At 37.3% G+C, this 18,506-nt stretch overlaps 1 protein-coding gene and 1 long non-coding RNA gene across 3 annotated transcripts in view; one reads left to right on the forward strand and one right to left on the reverse strand.

The window, feature by feature from the left end:
* The window catches only part of CPSF73-II (cleavage and polyadenylation specificity factor 73 kDa subunit-II), a 60,918-nt gene that overhangs the window by 17,256 nt on the left and 25,156 nt on the right, over nt 1-18,506 (reverse strand). For both annotated transcript variants that reach the window (XM_088983446.1, XM_088983447.1), the window contains exons 6-9: nt 16,022-16,158; nt 15,437-15,500; nt 14,331-14,396; nt 6,738-6,807 (exon numbers count right to left, since the gene is read on the reverse strand). In XM_088983446.1, the coding sequence (XP_088839572.1) occupies nt 6,738-6,807; nt 14,331-14,396; nt 15,437-15,500; nt 16,022-16,158 (337 nt within the window). The remainder of the gene's footprint in view (nt 1-6,737; nt 6,808-14,330; nt 14,397-15,436; nt 15,501-16,021; nt 16,159-18,506) is intronic.
* LOC148855248 (uncharacterized) overlaps nt 510-18,506 on the forward strand; it is a 43,567-nt gene continuing 25,570 nt past the window's right edge. The window contains exon 1 of the long non-coding RNA XR_016112700.1: nt 510-1,125. This is a non-coding gene — a long non-coding RNA (uncharacterized LOC148855248). The remainder of the gene's footprint in view (nt 1,126-18,506) is intronic.

Raw genomic sequence — 18,506 nt, forward strand, 5'->3', positions numbered from 1 at the left:
TTTCGAAGTGCACTCAGAAGATGCACGGTACAAGGTCTGGTTGGCCTCAGAAGCTGAGTCGTCGCTCTGGAGAAGACGAACAGAGGTCAGAGGCGAAGAGGAGTCTACAGGATGGTGCCCACATGGCTCTCAGGGACTGGCGGGGAAGCCTGTGGCGCGTGGGAAAGTGAAAGAGGAAGGGCAACAATCGCAGGGGTGCCTCAAGTTCCGAAGCCTTCCTAATAAGGCTATTAATTCAAATTCTTTTGAAGCAGGGATGAGTAATGAGGGGGGTGGCCAATCCTATGCTGATGTGGCCAGAAGGGGAAAGGTTCGGGCGGATTCTATTAAAAAGACTTTGTCTGAACCGGTCATAAGGAAGATCGAACCGGCTGGAATTATGGGTGAGCCAACAAGGGAACTCGTTAGTATTATTAGAGGCCCACGTGACAACTTAAGTCATCACGTGGGACGGGGAAAGGTTTGGACGGCAACAGATGAAATTTATCATCTATCATCGTCTAAGTCTCGTTCGGCCGAATGTGTAGAGCTTCAGAAGGCGAGAACGGCAGGGAGAAGCCAACCTCTGAGCTGGGTAAGTCGACCAGCTGGCAACGAGCAGAAATGCCACGGTTTTGATCGCCCGGACCCGCGCTACATGAGAAACAGAACAGAAAAGAGCGAAGAGGCAGACAAAGGGAGGAAAAGCTACAGTTCAGAGTATGATTGCGATGAAAACTCCGAAGAGTGTGAGAGTTTAGGCAGTGTGGCAGATGAAGAACCTTCTAAAGATCAGAAGAGGGAGATGTTCAATCTGGAACACCTGTTCATTGGGGATACGGTGAGGGAACAAAAGGAGGAGAGGGAGGTACGGGTGAATGAAACAAATATTTGTAAACGGATGAGCCCCTCCCAAGTTTAGTGCATTTCAAGAGGCCGAAAAGGAGTTAGTTCGGGCTTACTCAGGTCTGAATACAACACAGAGAGGTTAACAATTGGGTACCGGAAGAGGTCTTTGTGTAGATCAAGTGATAGGGAATAATTTCCCCCAAACCGAGGAGACAAAGTACTCCACGTTCTCAAAAAAGGAAGTGACAATCAACTATCCTCATTTGCATACTCCTCACAACCCTCAGTTGACCTCAGGTAAATCTTTCGACTCTATCAATTCAATTTTTGCTATTTATGAGTGTTCTCTGTCCCTTGTTCTAAATTCCCTTCTCAACCAAGAATTGAGGCCCATGGTTAGAAAGCAGGCCCATGGTTAGAAAGCCACAGTTAGACTACAAGGAGAGGAAGTGGTTGAGAAAACATGCAAGAGACAAAAAATTAGGAAATCATTGAGAGTTTAATGGGTGAAGTGGAGAGGAAGGAACTGCAAAGGGGGGTTATAGAGGGAACAGAAAGGGCTGTAGGTGGAGGTAATGAAAGAAATTAGAAGATTCCTAGGAGTTAAGGGTTTAAATAGATTTTAGAGGTGTTACGGTTGAGTTTAAGAAGTTAAAATGAGAATATGTAAGAGGATTGGGCAATATTAGAAAGAGAGTAACATTTAAAGAGGTGATTAAAAAGTTTAACAGGAACGTGGTAATGCATCAGGAGTCCAAAAGAATGAATTTTGATTGCAGATGAGTAGAGATCTAGGGGGATAAAGTGAATAACTGCTCTTTCGTGGGGATTCCTAAGGTGGGATTGTGACATTATGGAGAAAAAATACTAATCAGTGTGGAGTAGTTAATAGGAGATCATTTTGTCTCACTAAAGTTCAAACGGGTGGATGACGGGTATGAATGGGTACTAACAAATGTATATGGCCCCAATGACTATAGGACATAGTTTCAAATGTCGCCAAATGTCGCTAATGTCGTCCAACATATGTCGATGTCGAGGCTCACCGACATGAAAATGGATGGTAATATAAAAATTATATTATGTTGGTCGACATTTCCTATATTTCAGAAATGTCGACCAAATTGGTCCAAATAACCAAAAAAATACAATTTTTCCTATTATGTCGACTAATGTACATTAAAAAAATAATATATTAGTATATTATGTTAATATAATACAGTATATTAATATAGATTATTCCATTAATATTTCTATTTAATATTTCAAATAAAATATTTATAAGAAGAATTAACAAAATATAAAAACAAAAGAATAAATTAATTACTTTATAATATAAAAAATAAAATATTTTTCAAGTAATAAAATATTAACTAGTTAGTGTTTTTTAAAATATTTATTAAAATCAGAAAATGTTTATTAAATTTTATAGTAAACCATATTCTACATTTAATATAAAAAATCAGAATAAATTTTATAAATTTTATACTAAATCATAATTTATTATAAATTTAGTGTTAAAAATCATAATAAATTCATTAAGTTTTATAAGAAATCATAATTTATCATAATCTTAATACTACAAAAAGGAGAATCAGAATAATAAAACATAATGTATTATAACTTTAATATTTAAAAAATCAGAATAAATGTATTTCTATTTACTAGTGTGAAATAAATATATTAGAATTTATAATAAATCAGAACTAAAAATAAGAAAAGAAAATATCAGATAACCTTGTAAAAACATCAAAATGCATAACAAATCAGTAAATCGTCATTTACTAATTTGTTATTGATCTTAGTTTCTTAGCTTTATATAATGGTTGGGAATAAGATAATAGTCTAGAAATATGTATTAATGCTTTTTTTATCATTTTACAAAATATCTTTGCATATTTTCACATATTTCATAATAATTCCACAATGTCTCTAATTTTTACAATATTTCCCCTCGACATTTCCGACATATGTCATATATGTTGGTAAGCGACATTTCCATCGACATCGACATTTTAAACCTTGCTATAGGAAGATTGAGAAATTATTGGAAGAATTGAGTGATACTAGAGGCCTCTGGGAAGGACCTTGGTGCGTGGAAGGGGATTTTAATGTAGTGCGGTTTACAAAAAAAACTAACAACCCCAGATAAAGAGTGACAACAAGTATAAGGAAGTTCAACCAATTTGTGTACACATTTGAACTTGAAGAACTTCCACTCCTAAATAATAACTTTACACGGTCCAACCTTCAATCTAGGCCAATATGCTCTAAGCTGGATAGACTTTTGTTCTCAACAAATTGGGAGGAACATTGGGGTAATCTAACTTTTAGGGCACTTCCAAGACTTACTTCAAACCATTGGCCTATAGTGACGAGTAAGGAGGATTTGAGAGGTGATGAACCTACCCCATTCAGGTTTGAAAATATGTGATTGACTCATCGGGGCTTCATTGAGAAGATAAGAGTGGTGGGAGCAATTTAATCCGGTAGTAGAATGGGAGGGAATGAGGTTCCACAAGAAACTTCAATTTCTAAAATCACAAATAAAGGATAAAATAGGCTAGAATTTGGAAGTAGAGAGGAGAGACAAGTAATGATGGAGCAGATTGAGGAATTGAACCTGAAGGAAGAAAGAGGGTCCTTTGGAGAGGAAGAAAGGAATATGAGATGGGATCTGAGGAAGCAGATGGAGAATATCATGGTTAAGGAGGAAATTAATTGGAGGCAAAAATCCAGGTGTAAGTGGCTAAAAGAGAGATAAAAACACCAGATTTTTCCATTCAATGGCAAATGGGAGGAGAAAGAATTTCAAATCTAATATCATTTATATTGACATATAAAGTTAAGAACCTTCTTTATCTGCTTATTAATATGAATTTGCTCTATTAAATACTTATTATAGAAACATTATTTTTGAAAATAATGAAATTAATATATGTAAAAGATTTTTATCTTTTAGATGTGATGATTTGCCACATTTTTAGAGGAAATTTAATGTTCTTAATAAAGAGAATTGTTATTTTTCAATTAATATACATGTTGAATGGTATATAAAACTAGGAAACTAGGCAAAAGCCAATTTTTCATATTATAAAATTTTTATCGCCTAGGTGACTAGGCAACTAGGCGCCCCAATGTCGCCCAGAATCGCCTAAATGCCTTAAAAACTATGATTCTATATTGGTGAATGGAACTATGGTTGACTTCTTTCTTGCTTCGAGAGGTATAAGACAAGGAAACCCACTCTCCCCTTTTATTTTCACCCTGATTGTTGATGTACTTGGGAGATTGATCCATAGAGTAGATTTGAGGAATTTGATAAAAGGGTGGAGAGTAGGAAGGGAGGAGGTTCTTCTAACATATCTACAGTTTACAGATGACACAATTTTGTTTTGTGAAGGAGGGGACATAAATTGGATCCGGAACTTAAAAATGGCAATACAACTCTTTGAACATATATCTAACCTCAATGTGAACTTTGATAAGAGTTGTGTGGTGGGAGTGAATGTGGAGGAACGGGAGTTAAGGGAATATGCAAGTGAGTTAAGTTGTGCAATCTCGGATGGGCCCTTGACATACTTGGGCCTCTCTTTAGGAGATAATCCTAAAAATATAAGCTTCTGGAATCTGGTAGTGGAGAGGTTTGAGAAGAGGCATGTGTCTTGGAAGAGAAATTATCTTTCCTTAGACGGGAGAATTACTCTGTGGGAGCCTAGAGAGGAGAAGAGATATCATAGGGTGAGTTGGGAGGTGGTAATTAGATTTAAAAAACTAGGAGGCCTTGGGATTGGTAGCATCAAGAAAAGGGATACGGCCTTGCTAGGAAAATGGTTGTGAAGGTTTACAACTAAAAGGGATAAATTGTGGACTAAGATTATGGCTAGCATACATGGGCTGGAAGACAATCGTTGTGATCCTGGAATCGTGGCAAGGACTATAGTTGCTTCTCCTTGGAAATCCATTCACAATCTGCTTCCAGTTTTTCCCCTTGGATCAGGTATGGTCTAAACTCTGGTAGCCGAATAAAGTTCTGGGAACAACTTCCCTCCCTGTATGCACTACCAGACTTGAAAAATGAACCTATCTCTTCTTTCTTGGGTCCTTCAGACTCCACTTCTAGTTTTGGGTGAAACCTAGGCCTGCGAAAGGCAATTAGGGATACAGACCTGGACAGCATTTTACCATTGCTAGCCATCCTTGAGAATGTTTTCCTAGACTCTAATAAGAAAGACACCAGAATTTGGACCCCTTCCTCCTCAGGTACTTTCTCTTGTGCTTCGTTCTTTGAACCTTATTCAGCCTTCTGCCCCTATTAAGTTGTCATTTCCAGTTAAGGAAATTTGGAGCAAGCCTATTCCTCCTCGAGTTGGTTTTTTTTGTTGGGAATTTTTCCTATAAAGAATAAACACAAATGACTTACTTCAGAGGAAGAGACCCAACTATTGTCTACTTCCTAATAGATGTTCTCTTTGTAAAGCTGATGAGAATCTGGTTACCACCTCATGGTCTCTTGTAAGGTTACTAAAATTGTATGGGAGTGGGTTTTTTGCCGCTTTGGGTGTTCTTGGAATCCTCCTGAGAGTGTCCAAAAATTGTTCTCTCCTTCATTTTTCAGATGGCCTAAGAAGCGAGGAAGATTATGTGGAGTATTAGGGCAGCCGTGTGTTGGTCCCTGTGGAAAGAAATAAATTCACGTATTTTTTCAGACAAGGAAAGAACCATGAAAGAATTGTTAGACCTAATACTATTAAGGGTTGCCCACTAGCTAAAATCTATGGAATTGTTTTCACTTTTCGGTGGTTGACTTGTTAAGAAATTGGGAAAAGGCAGTTACCATTTTTCAGTGCAAGAGGACTCTTAGTCCCTCTTGGCACCCTCCTCCCTCTGGATTTATAAAATTGAATTTTGATGGCAGTAGTGTAAGGAATCTAGGGCCCTCTAAGACTGGAGGAGTTTTTAGGAATGAAGGGATTGTTATTGTTTTGTTCTCTGGCCCTATTGGAGAAGGTGACTCTCTTAGGGCTGAGATCCATGCAGCGCTGGAAGGAAATCAAAGAGCAAAAGAATTAAATATCAGTCGGTTGATCCTGGAAGGTGATTCGAAGGTGGTGGTTAGTTGGTTGAAGAAAGAGGACAGTGGATTGTGGAGCTACAACAATGAAAAGAAAAAGTTCTTATGGCTGTGTAGGGACATTGAGATACAATACAGCTAAGGGAAGAGGAATGCCAACTCATTTGCGGATGGGTTGGCCAAGCAAGGGGTGAATAGGAAGTCGATCTTTTGGGCTAATTTTTAATTTTCTTCCATTGTATTCTGTTAATGAGGAGCTAAGACATTTTATCTCCCCTTTTTGTATCTAAAGTTTCACAATTTTCATATAATTAATGAAGCTGTTGTTATTGTTGATAAAAAAAAATCCAAAGGAGTTTCAGGCTTTCAGCTGTCAAAATTGACATTTTAATTTCAAAGAAATCATCTGGAAAATTTTGTAGGATGCTACTTTTTTATAACTTCATGTAAGGGATTTCTGATTTTACAAATGACTTAGGCAGAATATATGATAGAAAATGATCTATAAAAACTCGGAATCTGTAATGGGTTTCTTTTTTCATAAACTGAGCAACATATGCAAATCACAACATATTTTTCCTTCCCCCATTATTAACAATTTGATATTTTGTTTCTACCTCCCTTCAAACAAATACTGCTCCAGAACATAATTTTGAAACTATATCTAGCCCTTTTGAGCCCAACCATAAAATTCAAAAAATGAAAAAAGAAACTTCGCATCTAGGAATTTGAGATTCAGGGGATATGGTACTAACTTAGCATTAGAAATTTATGAATTACCATTTATGGGTCATCAAGTAGAAGTTAACAAAAACAAAGTGTCCAATGAGCATACCTGCAGAAAAGTAAATAGGGATATCAAGATTCATACGCTCCCAATAATCATCCAACAGTATACAGAGCTCCTACTCCACAAGAGAAAAGATTGTCAAAACTATTACCATGCAGCCACTATATTGGAAGATGCAATCAAATCTCCCACCCACCCACCCCCAAGGTAAAAGAAACAATTTAAAAAATAGTGGAAACATTTCCCAGCTAAGCTATTGATAAATTAAGAGAAGTAAATTAGATACACTAATATATCCTAAACATGAAAACAATTCCTATACATGTTTTTTGTACACAGATCTTCACTCATTAGATTCAAAACCTCTGATAGGAAAATCTTATTGCAGTCTCAACTCAACCCTGGTAGAGGCTGGGCAGAAGACACTTGTTAGAACATGCAGTACAAAATTCTATTTCTCAGTGTTCTATAAGGCATGGGAGGCGTATGCCTGGAGGTGCGCCTCCAGGTGAGGTGCTCCCAAAACGCCCTGAGGCGTATGCCAGAGGCGCTGACACCTCAGGTGCAAGAGGCTTTTTCAAAACTTCAAAAGGATTGAGACAAGGATATCCAATTTCCCTAATAGTATTCATCCTTTTTTTGACATTTCAAATTGTTGAGGAGAAAAAATGAAAAAGGTTATGTTTAAGAGTTCTAGGTTGGGAAGAGACGGAGTTGATTCAGATTTGCAATTTTCTAATGAAACTGTTGTTTTGGAGGAATCCAGGGTACCCAAGAGGTCAGAACATTGAAAATGTTCTTCAAATTGGCCGAACTGGTTTTTAGATTGAAAAGTAGGGGTCATTTGATAACAATTTAAGTGACAATTGAATGATTTATTGCTTTGTTTGTTAGTGGATAAATTAATTAATTAAACATTTGAGTGCATAGTAATCAGCCCAACTTCAGTTTCAGCCATTAGTTAAGCCATGTTTGTGCTGTTCAGCCGAACTGAGAAAAGAGAAAGACGAGAAGAGAAGAAGAAGAAGAGGGAGAAGAAGAATAGCGTTGAACTGAAAAGACTTCATCTAACCCAGTCGACCATGTTTAAACATTACAAAAATAAAAATTACAAGGGCTGAAATGCCCCTGCATATGAGAAGACATACAGCTAACACCTTACTTGAGGGAAAAGACCAAAATACCCCTCTTTAGTCGACTCTAACACTCCCCCTCAAGATGGAGAGTATATATCATATATTCCCAGCTTGTTACATATATAGCTCACTCTTCCCGAACTCAACCATTTAGTGAACAGATCTGCCCATTGATCACCTATTCTCACATGCTCAGTACTTATTTCACCATTAATGACCTTTTCCCTTACAAAGTGGCAATCTACCTCTATATGTTTAGTTTTCTCATGAAAAACTAGGTTGGATGAGATGCGAATTACAGATTGGTTGTCACAATATAGCTTCATGGGTTTGCTTATTGAAAACCCAATTTCCTGCAATAGATTCTTCAACCATACTAGCTCACATGTAGTATGTGCCATGGCCCTGTATTCTACTTCTGCACTACTCCTTGCTACAACAGCCTGCTTCTTGCTCTTCCATGTCACTAGATTTCCTCCCAAAAAGGTGCAATAACCTGTAGTGGGTCTCCTGTCTGATACAGAGCCAGCCCAGTCTACGTCGGTGTATCCAACTACTTCAAGATCACCTACTGGCTTGTATAGTAACCCACGACCTAGGGGGCCCTTCAAATACCACACAATTCTAAGAACTGCATCCCAGTGAAGCACCCGAGGATTCTGCATAAACTGGCTTACCACACTGACAGCAAAAGAGATGTCAGGTATTAGTGATAGATAATTCAATTTTCCCACTAGCCTTCTATACCTTCCAGGATTATCAAACAATTCACTTGTGTCACTTCCCAACTTCACATTCAGTTCCATGGAGTTTCAACTGGTTTAGCACCTAGCAACCCTGTTTCTTCCAACACGTCAAGAACATATTTCCGCTGACAAAGGTTGATGCCCTCCTTTGATCTAGCAACTTCTATACCCAAAAAATACTTCAACTTCCCAATATCTTTCGTTTTAAAGTGATTTTTTAGTAATGTCTTCAATCTATCAATCCCAATTCTAACACTACCAATTATGATTATGTCATCCACATACACTACCAGCAAGATTTCCCGGCCACAGAGTCATAGCTAAATACTGAATGGCCAACTTGACATTGTTTCATTCCAAACTCCACCACTTCATTGAATTTGACAAACCAAGAACGAAGAGACTGTTTGAGCCCATAGATCGCCTTCTTGAGCTTGCACACCTTACCATCCTCCCCCTGAGCAACAAACCCTGGTGGTTGCTCCGTGTACACTTCCTCTAGAAGATCACCATGGATGAACGCATTTTTAATATCAAGCTGAAAGAGAAGCCAATCGTGCAGTGCAACTAAGGAAATCAGCACAAGTACTGAGCCAATCTTTGCAATTAGAGAAAAGGTTTCGACATAGTCTACACCATAAAGTTGAGAGTACTCTTTTGTAACTAAACGGGCTTTCAGCCATTCCACTTTCACATCTAGTAGATACTTAACAGTATACACCCACTTACAACCAACAACATGTTTACCTCGGGGAAGATTGGTGAGCTCCTATATATGATTGTGATGAAGAGCAGAGAGTTCTTCTTCCGTAGCTTTTCGCCACCCTAGTGAGGTAAGAACCTCCTGAACATCCTTAGGTGTGGATACAGAAGATAACAAAGTAATAAACTCACAATGGGAAGCAAAAAGGTGAGATACAGAAACATAATAGGATATAGGATGTAGTGTGCAACTACATTTACCTTTCTGCACTACAATAGCAAAGTCAAGATCAGAAGGCAATTTAGTTGTGGAAAGAGCTGGATCAGCCACCGGAGTAGAAGGTGGTGGAGGTGTTGGCCTCTGTCAATGAGTATACACTTGACGAATTGGTGGTCTTTCAATACGCTCCTGCATTGGGGAAGGTGTGGACTCAAGCATAATGGCAACCACCGGGATGGAATTATAAATTGGAAGAGGAAGAGGAACCTCTGTAGGAGGAGAAGGGATATCAGAAGGAGAGAAGTATGGCACCAATTCGAAAAATGTAACATCAGGACGCACAAAGGATTTTCGAATAACAGGCTTGTAGCATTTTTACCCTTTTTGGGTCCTAGAATAGCCAAGGAAGATACATTTAATGGAACGAGCATCCAACTTGTCGAGTCCAGGACCAAGATTCTAAACAAAGCACACACCCGAAGATCCTAGAGTCAGAGGATATAGAGACAAAGTGGGAAATAAGATAGAGAACGGAGAACGACCATTCAGAATAAATGAGGGCATGCGATTAATGAGAAAACAAGCAGTCAGGACTGCATCACTCTAGAAACTTTTAGGAACATTCATATGATGGAGAGACCGAGTTGTTTCAAGTATATGTCGGTTCTTCTTCTTCCTCTCAGTCACCCCATTTTGCTAAGAGGCGTGAGCACAAGATGTCTAATGAATAATATCATGTTGTTCCAAGTATTATTAGAATGAAGAAAGAAAATACTCTTTGCCATTGTCAAAATGAAGAATTTTAAGTGAAACACCAAATTGTGTATGCACTTCAACATAGAACTTTTGGAAAACGGAAAATAATTCACTTGTTTTTTTTCATTAAATAAAGCTATGTCATTCTTGAATAGTCATCAACAAAGATAACAAAATATTTGTAACCATTATAAGACTCAATTCTGATTGGACCCCACACATCTGAATTAACTAAATTAGAAGGACTCAACATATGACTATTAACTCTAGGACTGAAGGAAACCCGATGGTGTTTCCCATACTGACACAACTCACACTATAAAGAAGGACAACTCAATGACGGTACAAGAAGCTTGAGAGCTTTAAGAGATGGATAGTCGAGTCTACAATGCCACTAAAGAGGAGTCAAAGAGGTTTGAAGTGCAACCGTAGATCCACCACCATCAAGATAATACATTCCGCCAGCTTCATGCCCTCCACCGAACTTCTTCCCCGTCGTTAGATCCAGAAAAACACAAGAGAAAGGGTAAAATGTGATATAACAATTGAGGAATTTGGTTAGTTTACTAATAGGCATAAGATTGAAAGGAAACTTGGGAACATATAAAACAGAAGTCAAAGAAAGAGATGTTGTGTTAACATTACCAACACCATAGATGGGGGAAATAGATCCATTGGCAAGGGTAACATTATTTGATGTAGAGGTTGGAGAAAGGGAGGAAAACACACCTGGAATCCCAATCATGTGATCAAAGGTTTCAGTCAATTAACCAGGGTGAAGGTTTGGATGCTAGGAAAGCTATACCTAAATGAGCAAGGGTGGCAGTATTCTGATGTGAGGTGGCCTGAAGAAAACTCTCATACTCCTCTCTTGGAATAATCATCGTCTCCTTCCCAAAAGTAGTAGTGACTGTAGAGGACACTGGATCAACTGGTTGAAATATCACTGACTTCACTACCACCAACAGCTACATGATTAGCCCATGTTGATGGTGGGTCATGCAAATCATAGCAGAAGTTAACAGTGTGTCCTTCTCTCCTACAATGTGTGCATTTTCTAGTACTGCTCCCCCTTCCTCTGCCACGGCCTCCCCCTGAATCACAACTTCCTCCACTACCACGACCACCCATAAGGTTACCATGGCCTCCCTAAACTATACGACCACCTCCTCTGTGTCCATAAGAACCACCTCGAGTGCAAATCACACACATGGTGACAGCAGTCCACAAAAAAAAAAACCATTTTTTTTTCTGTTCACTCGACTGTTGTACTCTTTCCTTGTCACCAGAAGTCAAGCCTCTGAAACCCTAGAGGTTGCCACAGGAATCTGGGTTGTGTCACAGTCTTCTACCCCAGATTTCTCGCACTAGGAAAAAAAAAACAAAAAAAGAAGAACTGAGAAATGTTAGTTGAGGAAGCTATAATTGACTGTTGTCAATGGCACTCTGATACCATGTTTGTGTTGTTCAATCGAACTAAGAAAAGAGAAAGAAAGAAGAGAAAAAGAAGAGAAGAGGGAGAAGAAGAAGTGTCAAATTGAGAAGACTCTTCGTCTAACCTAGTCGACCATGTTTAAAAATTACAAAAATAAAAATTATAAGGACTGAAATGCCCCTGCATATGAGGAGACATACAGCTAACACCTTACTTAAGGGAAAAGACCAAAATACCCCTCTTTAGTTGACTCTAACAAGCCACTTCACTAAAAGATAAAGCAATAGACTATTCAGTTAAGCCACTTCAACTATTATCAAACAGCTCCTTAAATTTAGAACAAGGGGAACTGGATGAATGTGCAAAATATTTTAGTGTGTGAGTTGAAGCCATTGCCAATTATGGATTTGGAGTTCCATTATGAGGGACCTATGGAGGTGTCCTAATGGGATGATGCAATTGAGAGATTTTGATTAAAAACTATTGACTTGGAAGAAGAATTATGTTTTGTTAGGAGGAAGAATGGCACTCATAAAGCCCACTTTTTATAAGCACCCTGTCTAATTTCTTTCAATCTTTAGAGCTCCTATGAAGGTAGTAAAGAGAACTGACAAAACCATTTGGGACTTACTGTAGGAACAGTGATAAAATAAGATGACCGCGTAATGAATTGGGAGATTTTCAGAATTAAAGAGGTGGGATTGGTGTTGGGAAGGTTAAAAGACAATAATATTGACCTTTTGAGGAAATACTTGTGGAGATTCCATATTGAAATGACCTCACAATAACATTTGGTGATCAAAAGTATACATGTCTTTAAACAAATTTGATGGGGACTACAGACTGAATAGAGATGTCATTCTTAGGTGCTCATGGAAGGACACTAATTCTTTTTTCCCTACTCTTCCAAGGCATATTAGGTATGACTCCACTATGAAGTCTAGGGTGAAATTTTGAAAGGTCTGTGGTGGGTGGGGGTGGGGGGAGGAACCTTTTATGTTAAACATTTGCTAGAGCTTTTGCCATATCTAGTAACAAAACAAATCCACCTTTGAGTTGACACCCTTTCGACCTCGTGGTGCCTCCTAAGATTGGGTTTGAGAAGGGAGTTGATAAATTCAGAAATTGCAAAAACAAAAAACCTTTTAGAAAACATCAAAAGTGTCTTCCTTACTCTATATGGAAAAGGTAGGGAAGTTGGTATCTTTATTCTAGGTGTTATTCCACTTGTGCTTTATTTTTAAAACACTTTATCACCAATCCTTCAAGCCAACCTCCTCTGAATTTTGTTGGGGAGGGTCTCCCTCCTCCAAAGGTCAAAGCTGTTTGTTGGAGGTTGCTCTACAAGTTATTAACATGTTACAAGATGCTCCAACAAAGTAGGAAGAAGTGGTCTTTATCTCTTCATGCTTGTCTTGCTAGATTGCATCAGAAGTATGGAACCATTTTTTGCCAGTATGGAACCACTTTATCCCTTCATGTTACAAGATGCCACAATCTAATGCTTGGTAATTTTTCATATTAAATATGCTTCCTTGTCAAACAAGGAGACCACGCATAATGTGGCATTTCACTAGAGTTGACATAATATGGCCTTTATTGGGTGAAAGGAATACAAGAATTTTAAAAACATGAAACAAAGTGCATATGACCTGATAGAGCTCATCGTGGTATGTCACATATGTCATCTAGCAAAAACTTCAAGGGAGTCACTGCAAGCAATTTGATAAGATAGCAGATAACTGTCACAATTTCTCTTAACAGAAAGGAAAGAAATGTGGAATAGAAGGATCCAGAGAAAGGCAGACAAAAGTTAACTTTGACGGTTGCAGCCCAGGGAACCCTAGTGCTTCAGGGATTGAAGAAGTGATTAGAGACTGACAAGTAGTGGCAAACTGGATGATATTGGGGAAAAGGATGCTATGAATAGTAGCAATCTCCAGCATCAACCCAAATTGCTCATTCAGGTGGATTCATAGAGCTGCAAACACGTTGACAGACTCTCTAGCAAATAGCAAGAGTAGGGATTGCAAAGGAAAACTTCATATAGAGTAAATAGGGGCCAGGAGGAGAATTGTAAAGAGCAAAATAATGAGAAAAGGCAGCTATCTATTACCTTCAATTATAGATAGCATGGTACTATTGTTTATTTTATTCTGTCAACAGAATACTTTACTGTTGACTATCAAAAAACTAGGGGTGTTTTGGGTACCAAACTACCTTAGTAGCCAACATGAACTGCTATAGATTATTGGAGATCTGAATCTAATATTTTGCACACCAACCAATGATTGGATTAGATTTGTATCTCAAATTCATAATTTAAACCATTTAGGAGATGCTAGAGATGCCCAACTGGTTTCTTGGATCAAAAGGCAGGTTCAGACGATCAGTAAGGGTTCAATCAACTTTGACAAGTTTCCAAACCCACTTATATTTCACAATAAATGCAACACATGAATATGCAAAGGACCCATAAAATAACAGTGAAGGATTCAAAAACATGTATCCTATATCAAGGAATAACCAGGTGCCACAGTTCTACTGGCAAGAAATTCAAATACCAATGCGAAGATACAAAATAATCCAAAATCAAGAGTAAAGAATGAGAAATTCAACAAAATAAGATTTTATGAGTATCACCTGGGCCCTGCCCAGAGCAAATGTTGGAATTAGTACTTTTCCTCCACCAGCAACACACTTATGAACCTAAAAAACAGTATGTCAGAAATTATTTCCCAGTTATATACAAGAGAAAAATCATAAGAGAGTAGCTACAAAAATAGGTATGTGAAACAAGTTGCCAACATAAAATCCCAAGGACATAATGTACTTCTTTAAATTAAATTTAACTGTTAGCCATTCACATACAAGTTCGCATGAATCATGTTAGAAATATTATTAAGTTAAAGTAGGATTTATTTTTTATTTTGAAGTAAACCGAACCTTTGTTCCTTTTTATATTTCTTTGTAGATCCAAAAATCAAGAATAATGGATTAATTACAATTACAAATTGTCAGAAAATACTGGAATAGAAACTGGAAAATTTTAATTCAACATTTGTTCTGTCGGGCTTGATTGTCTTAGCAGTCATTTGAATTAGGATTATTGTTAGATAAACTCCATTGCTGATATTGATCCCAAAAATATACATTTAATACAGAAATCTTGAAAAAATATCGTTACCATATGGAGGTCTTGTAGACGCCTCATTTTGCCCCTAGCTAACCTTGTATTAGGAAAGATTGCTGGTTTAGGCACTTACAATTTATGGACAAATTAACCATTTCTAGTAAAAATGAATAATTGAGGGCAAGTGGTTATGGACTGGATGATGGGAGATAGAAAGTTCCTTTGGTCCCTAGGATAGTCAACACCCTTGCAGGTTTTATTACTAGAAATGGTGGAAAAAGGCAGGATTCATTTGAAGGATTCCAGGGCAGGGGCACACGCAGAATTGATTATGTTTGTTAAATTTCCCTTTAGGTTATGGTCAGTTATGAGTTATACAACCCTCTTGGTTCTATACTGCAATGTATTTGTCACCTGCTAATTAATTCATATTATTGGGTTCCCCTAGAACTTTATTTAATAAAATCACTTTGGTCAGTCTTAATGAAAAAATAGGAAAGATAAAGATAGTTGGCATCTTGGCAAGGCTGAATCACTGCAAGGTAAACAGAAGAACTGAAACGTAGAATACAATATTATTATTGAGAGTTGTCATAGAGGATTATTGTTCACTTACAGCTTTAAGAAATTCCCTTTCACGAGCATATTTTGAATCACGTATAGTGGTTGCATATGTTGATCTGCAATAAAGGTTGTTAGGAACAAATAGGAAGTCCAATAAAAAATAAAGAAGATCCACAAAAGAAACTAATAAAGATAATAGTCAAGGATGCAAGCTGGAGCCCAATATTTTGAAAAAGGAGGATCAAGAATAAGAGCTGAGGGTGAGCAGACTGAATCCTGCCCGGCCGTTTGAAGGGGCCACAAAAAAATTAGAGAGATTATAATTTACAAGAGCAATGCCACCCATGCCTTCATCCTCACAAATTCCTTGAACATCCAAAAGGGCCAACACACCAGGCAATAGCCTCTACAACCTCCCTCAACACCCAAAATAATAGAACAAACCAGAATGACTCTAATCAACAAAGGATGAATCGGGGTTTGTAAAGTGGCCCATTTATAAAATCTTTACCTGAAATTGGGGCAAATTAAATCAACACCATATTCTATAATAGGAATTGTACTGAGCAATTCCAGGGTGCAACCTCTAAAAACAATGCATAAATTAACTTTTTAAGATATACAATATGCCCCTTACTCAGTTATGAGGAGGTCTATCTGTAGTCGATCAATTTGGGCTGCTCCAAGATGTCTATCAGGTGTCATATTATAATCCCCTGTGTAGACAATAGCACTATCTCCAACTTTTGCATAAAACATCGCTGCCCCAAGAACCTTGAAAACATAGCTTGTGATAAGTGCAGGCCAAGAAGAGGATAAAAAATATTTAGTATACCATATATTTAAAGACAACAATACAAAGATAGAGCTTGATGGAAGTTTAAAAAGGGGGAAAGGTGATTTACAACGGAGACACTAAAAGAAGCAGCAAAAGAAAAGAAAATTATGTTACACTACTCATGAAGCAAATCAAACAACAATAACACAGCACGTGCTAAACGCAGGCCAACAAGATGGAGAGAAATATAGAATATACAAGGTGTGTTAAGAGAAATTTACAAGGGTATAATTTGACAGAAGGTGAAGATGAAGGGGAAAAGGTGATTTACAGTGGAGACTCTAAAAGAAGCAGAAAAAATAAAGATTATGTTATCCTACTCATGAAGTAAACCAAACAACAAATAAAAGAACTTTGAATTAAAGAGTCATTCTTTTTTCTGCTCACTTCGCATTTCCAAACACAAATTATATGTCTAGCTTCATCACTCACTTTGCCCTGTTAAATGCAATTTGGTAAACAGTATCATGCAGAAAGCTCATGCCAAATTAGGCACCAGAATCTCCAGGTAATATCATATCTAGCTTCCTATTTATTTAAAAAAAAAAAGGAATAAGCAACAAAATGGAGAAAGACCAAATGCAATTATATAAACAAATCTAGTTGTAATATGATGAAACTCAATATGCCTAGCTAAAAAAGGGAAGTGGAAGCATTAAGGTGCTTCACTTGCTGATAGATGTTTATTGTGTAACATATTTTGTTGTTAAAATGTGTTTAATTATTGTAGGCTCACCTCTCTGTGTTAGGATCTAGATCTAGGGGGGAGCATTGTTCGGTTAAAACCGAAAAACCAAAGCGAAATTTTCAGTTTTGGTTTATTTGGTTTGGTTTTTTCGGTTCAATAAATTCGGTTTCAAAAATTCAGTTTCGGTTTCGATTTTCAGGATTGGAAATTTGGTTAACCGAAAAAACTAAATTAACTGAAATTTATTATATACATAATAATATATATATATATTATTAAAATGTAAAACATAATATATTATAATATGTATATAATATAATATTATATAAAATACAATAACATATACATATATATAAATATACATATTATATTAATATATATAATATATAATATGTATTAGTATAATAATAATAAAATTCGGTTTTAAACAAAAAATTCAGTTTCGGTTTTTTCGGTTTTTATAATTTGGTTTCAGTGAACCGAATGCTCACCCATATCTAGATCCACCTCACAATACCTCAAATATTTCTTGTACCACTTCCTTTTATTATGTAATGATAAACCTCTCTATAGATAAAAATTTGTCACTAATGTAAGTTATAAGGCTTAGCAGGATGCAAAGCTGAGCTTAAGGCTTATAATGGCACATCTAAATTAGTTAATGAGAGAATTTGAGAGAAAAAATGAATTGATTGTATTGTCTTGGAAGGAGCATATACACAGCTTTATATAGAATTACAGAGCTAACTTACAGGGCGATAAAATAGGAAACTAACTTTTCCAAGAAAACTAATTTCTATATCAGTGGGATTCTCCAATTAATATCCCATGATTCTAGGAAACTAACTTATGTATGTTTCCTAAATTGATGGACCTAAAACTATGGAGAATCAATCAAAGAGTAAATCTTCTACTTTCCAACACTCCCCCTCAAGCTGAATAATATGCATCCTTCATTCCCAGCTTGGAGATAAGTCCTTGGAATGCCACACTGCAAAGCCCTTTTGTCAGCACATCTGCCAGTTGACCATTCATTGAGACGTATGGAGTGCAAATTAATCTGTTATCCAGCTTTTCCTTTATGAAATGCCTATCTATCTCAATGTGCTTTGTCCTGTCATGTTGGACGGGATTGTGAGCAATGTTAATAGCTGACTTGTCGTAGAATAATCTCATTAGACCTTCCCATCTGATCTTTAGGTCTACCAAAATTATCTTGAGCCATAGTAATTCACATACTCTCAGAGCCATTGCCCTGAATTCTACCTCCGCACTTGATCTAGCTACCACATTCTGCTTCTTACTCCTCCATGTCACAAGATTTCCTCCAAAGAACGTACAGTAACCTGTAGTGGACCACCTATCCACAGGAGAGCCTACATAATCAGCATCGGTGTATGCCTCTAGGGCTAATCCAGTATTTCTTTTAAACAAGATTCCTTTGCCAGGATTAGCCTTTAGATAATGTAGTATCCTATAGACCGCCTGTAGGTGAACCTCTTTCGGGTTGTGCATAAACTGGCTAACCACGCTCACGGCATATGCTATGTCTGGCCTTGTGTGGGCAAGATATATAAATTTTCCTCCTAATCTTTG

This window comes from Nelumbo lutea, chromosome 4 (assembly GCF_056320005.1).
Source record: "Nelumbo lutea isolate HS-2025 chromosome 4, American lotus-T2T, whole genome shotgun sequence".
Lineage (NCBI taxonomy): Eukaryota > Viridiplantae > Streptophyta > Magnoliopsida > Proteales > Nelumbonaceae > Nelumbo > Nelumbo lutea.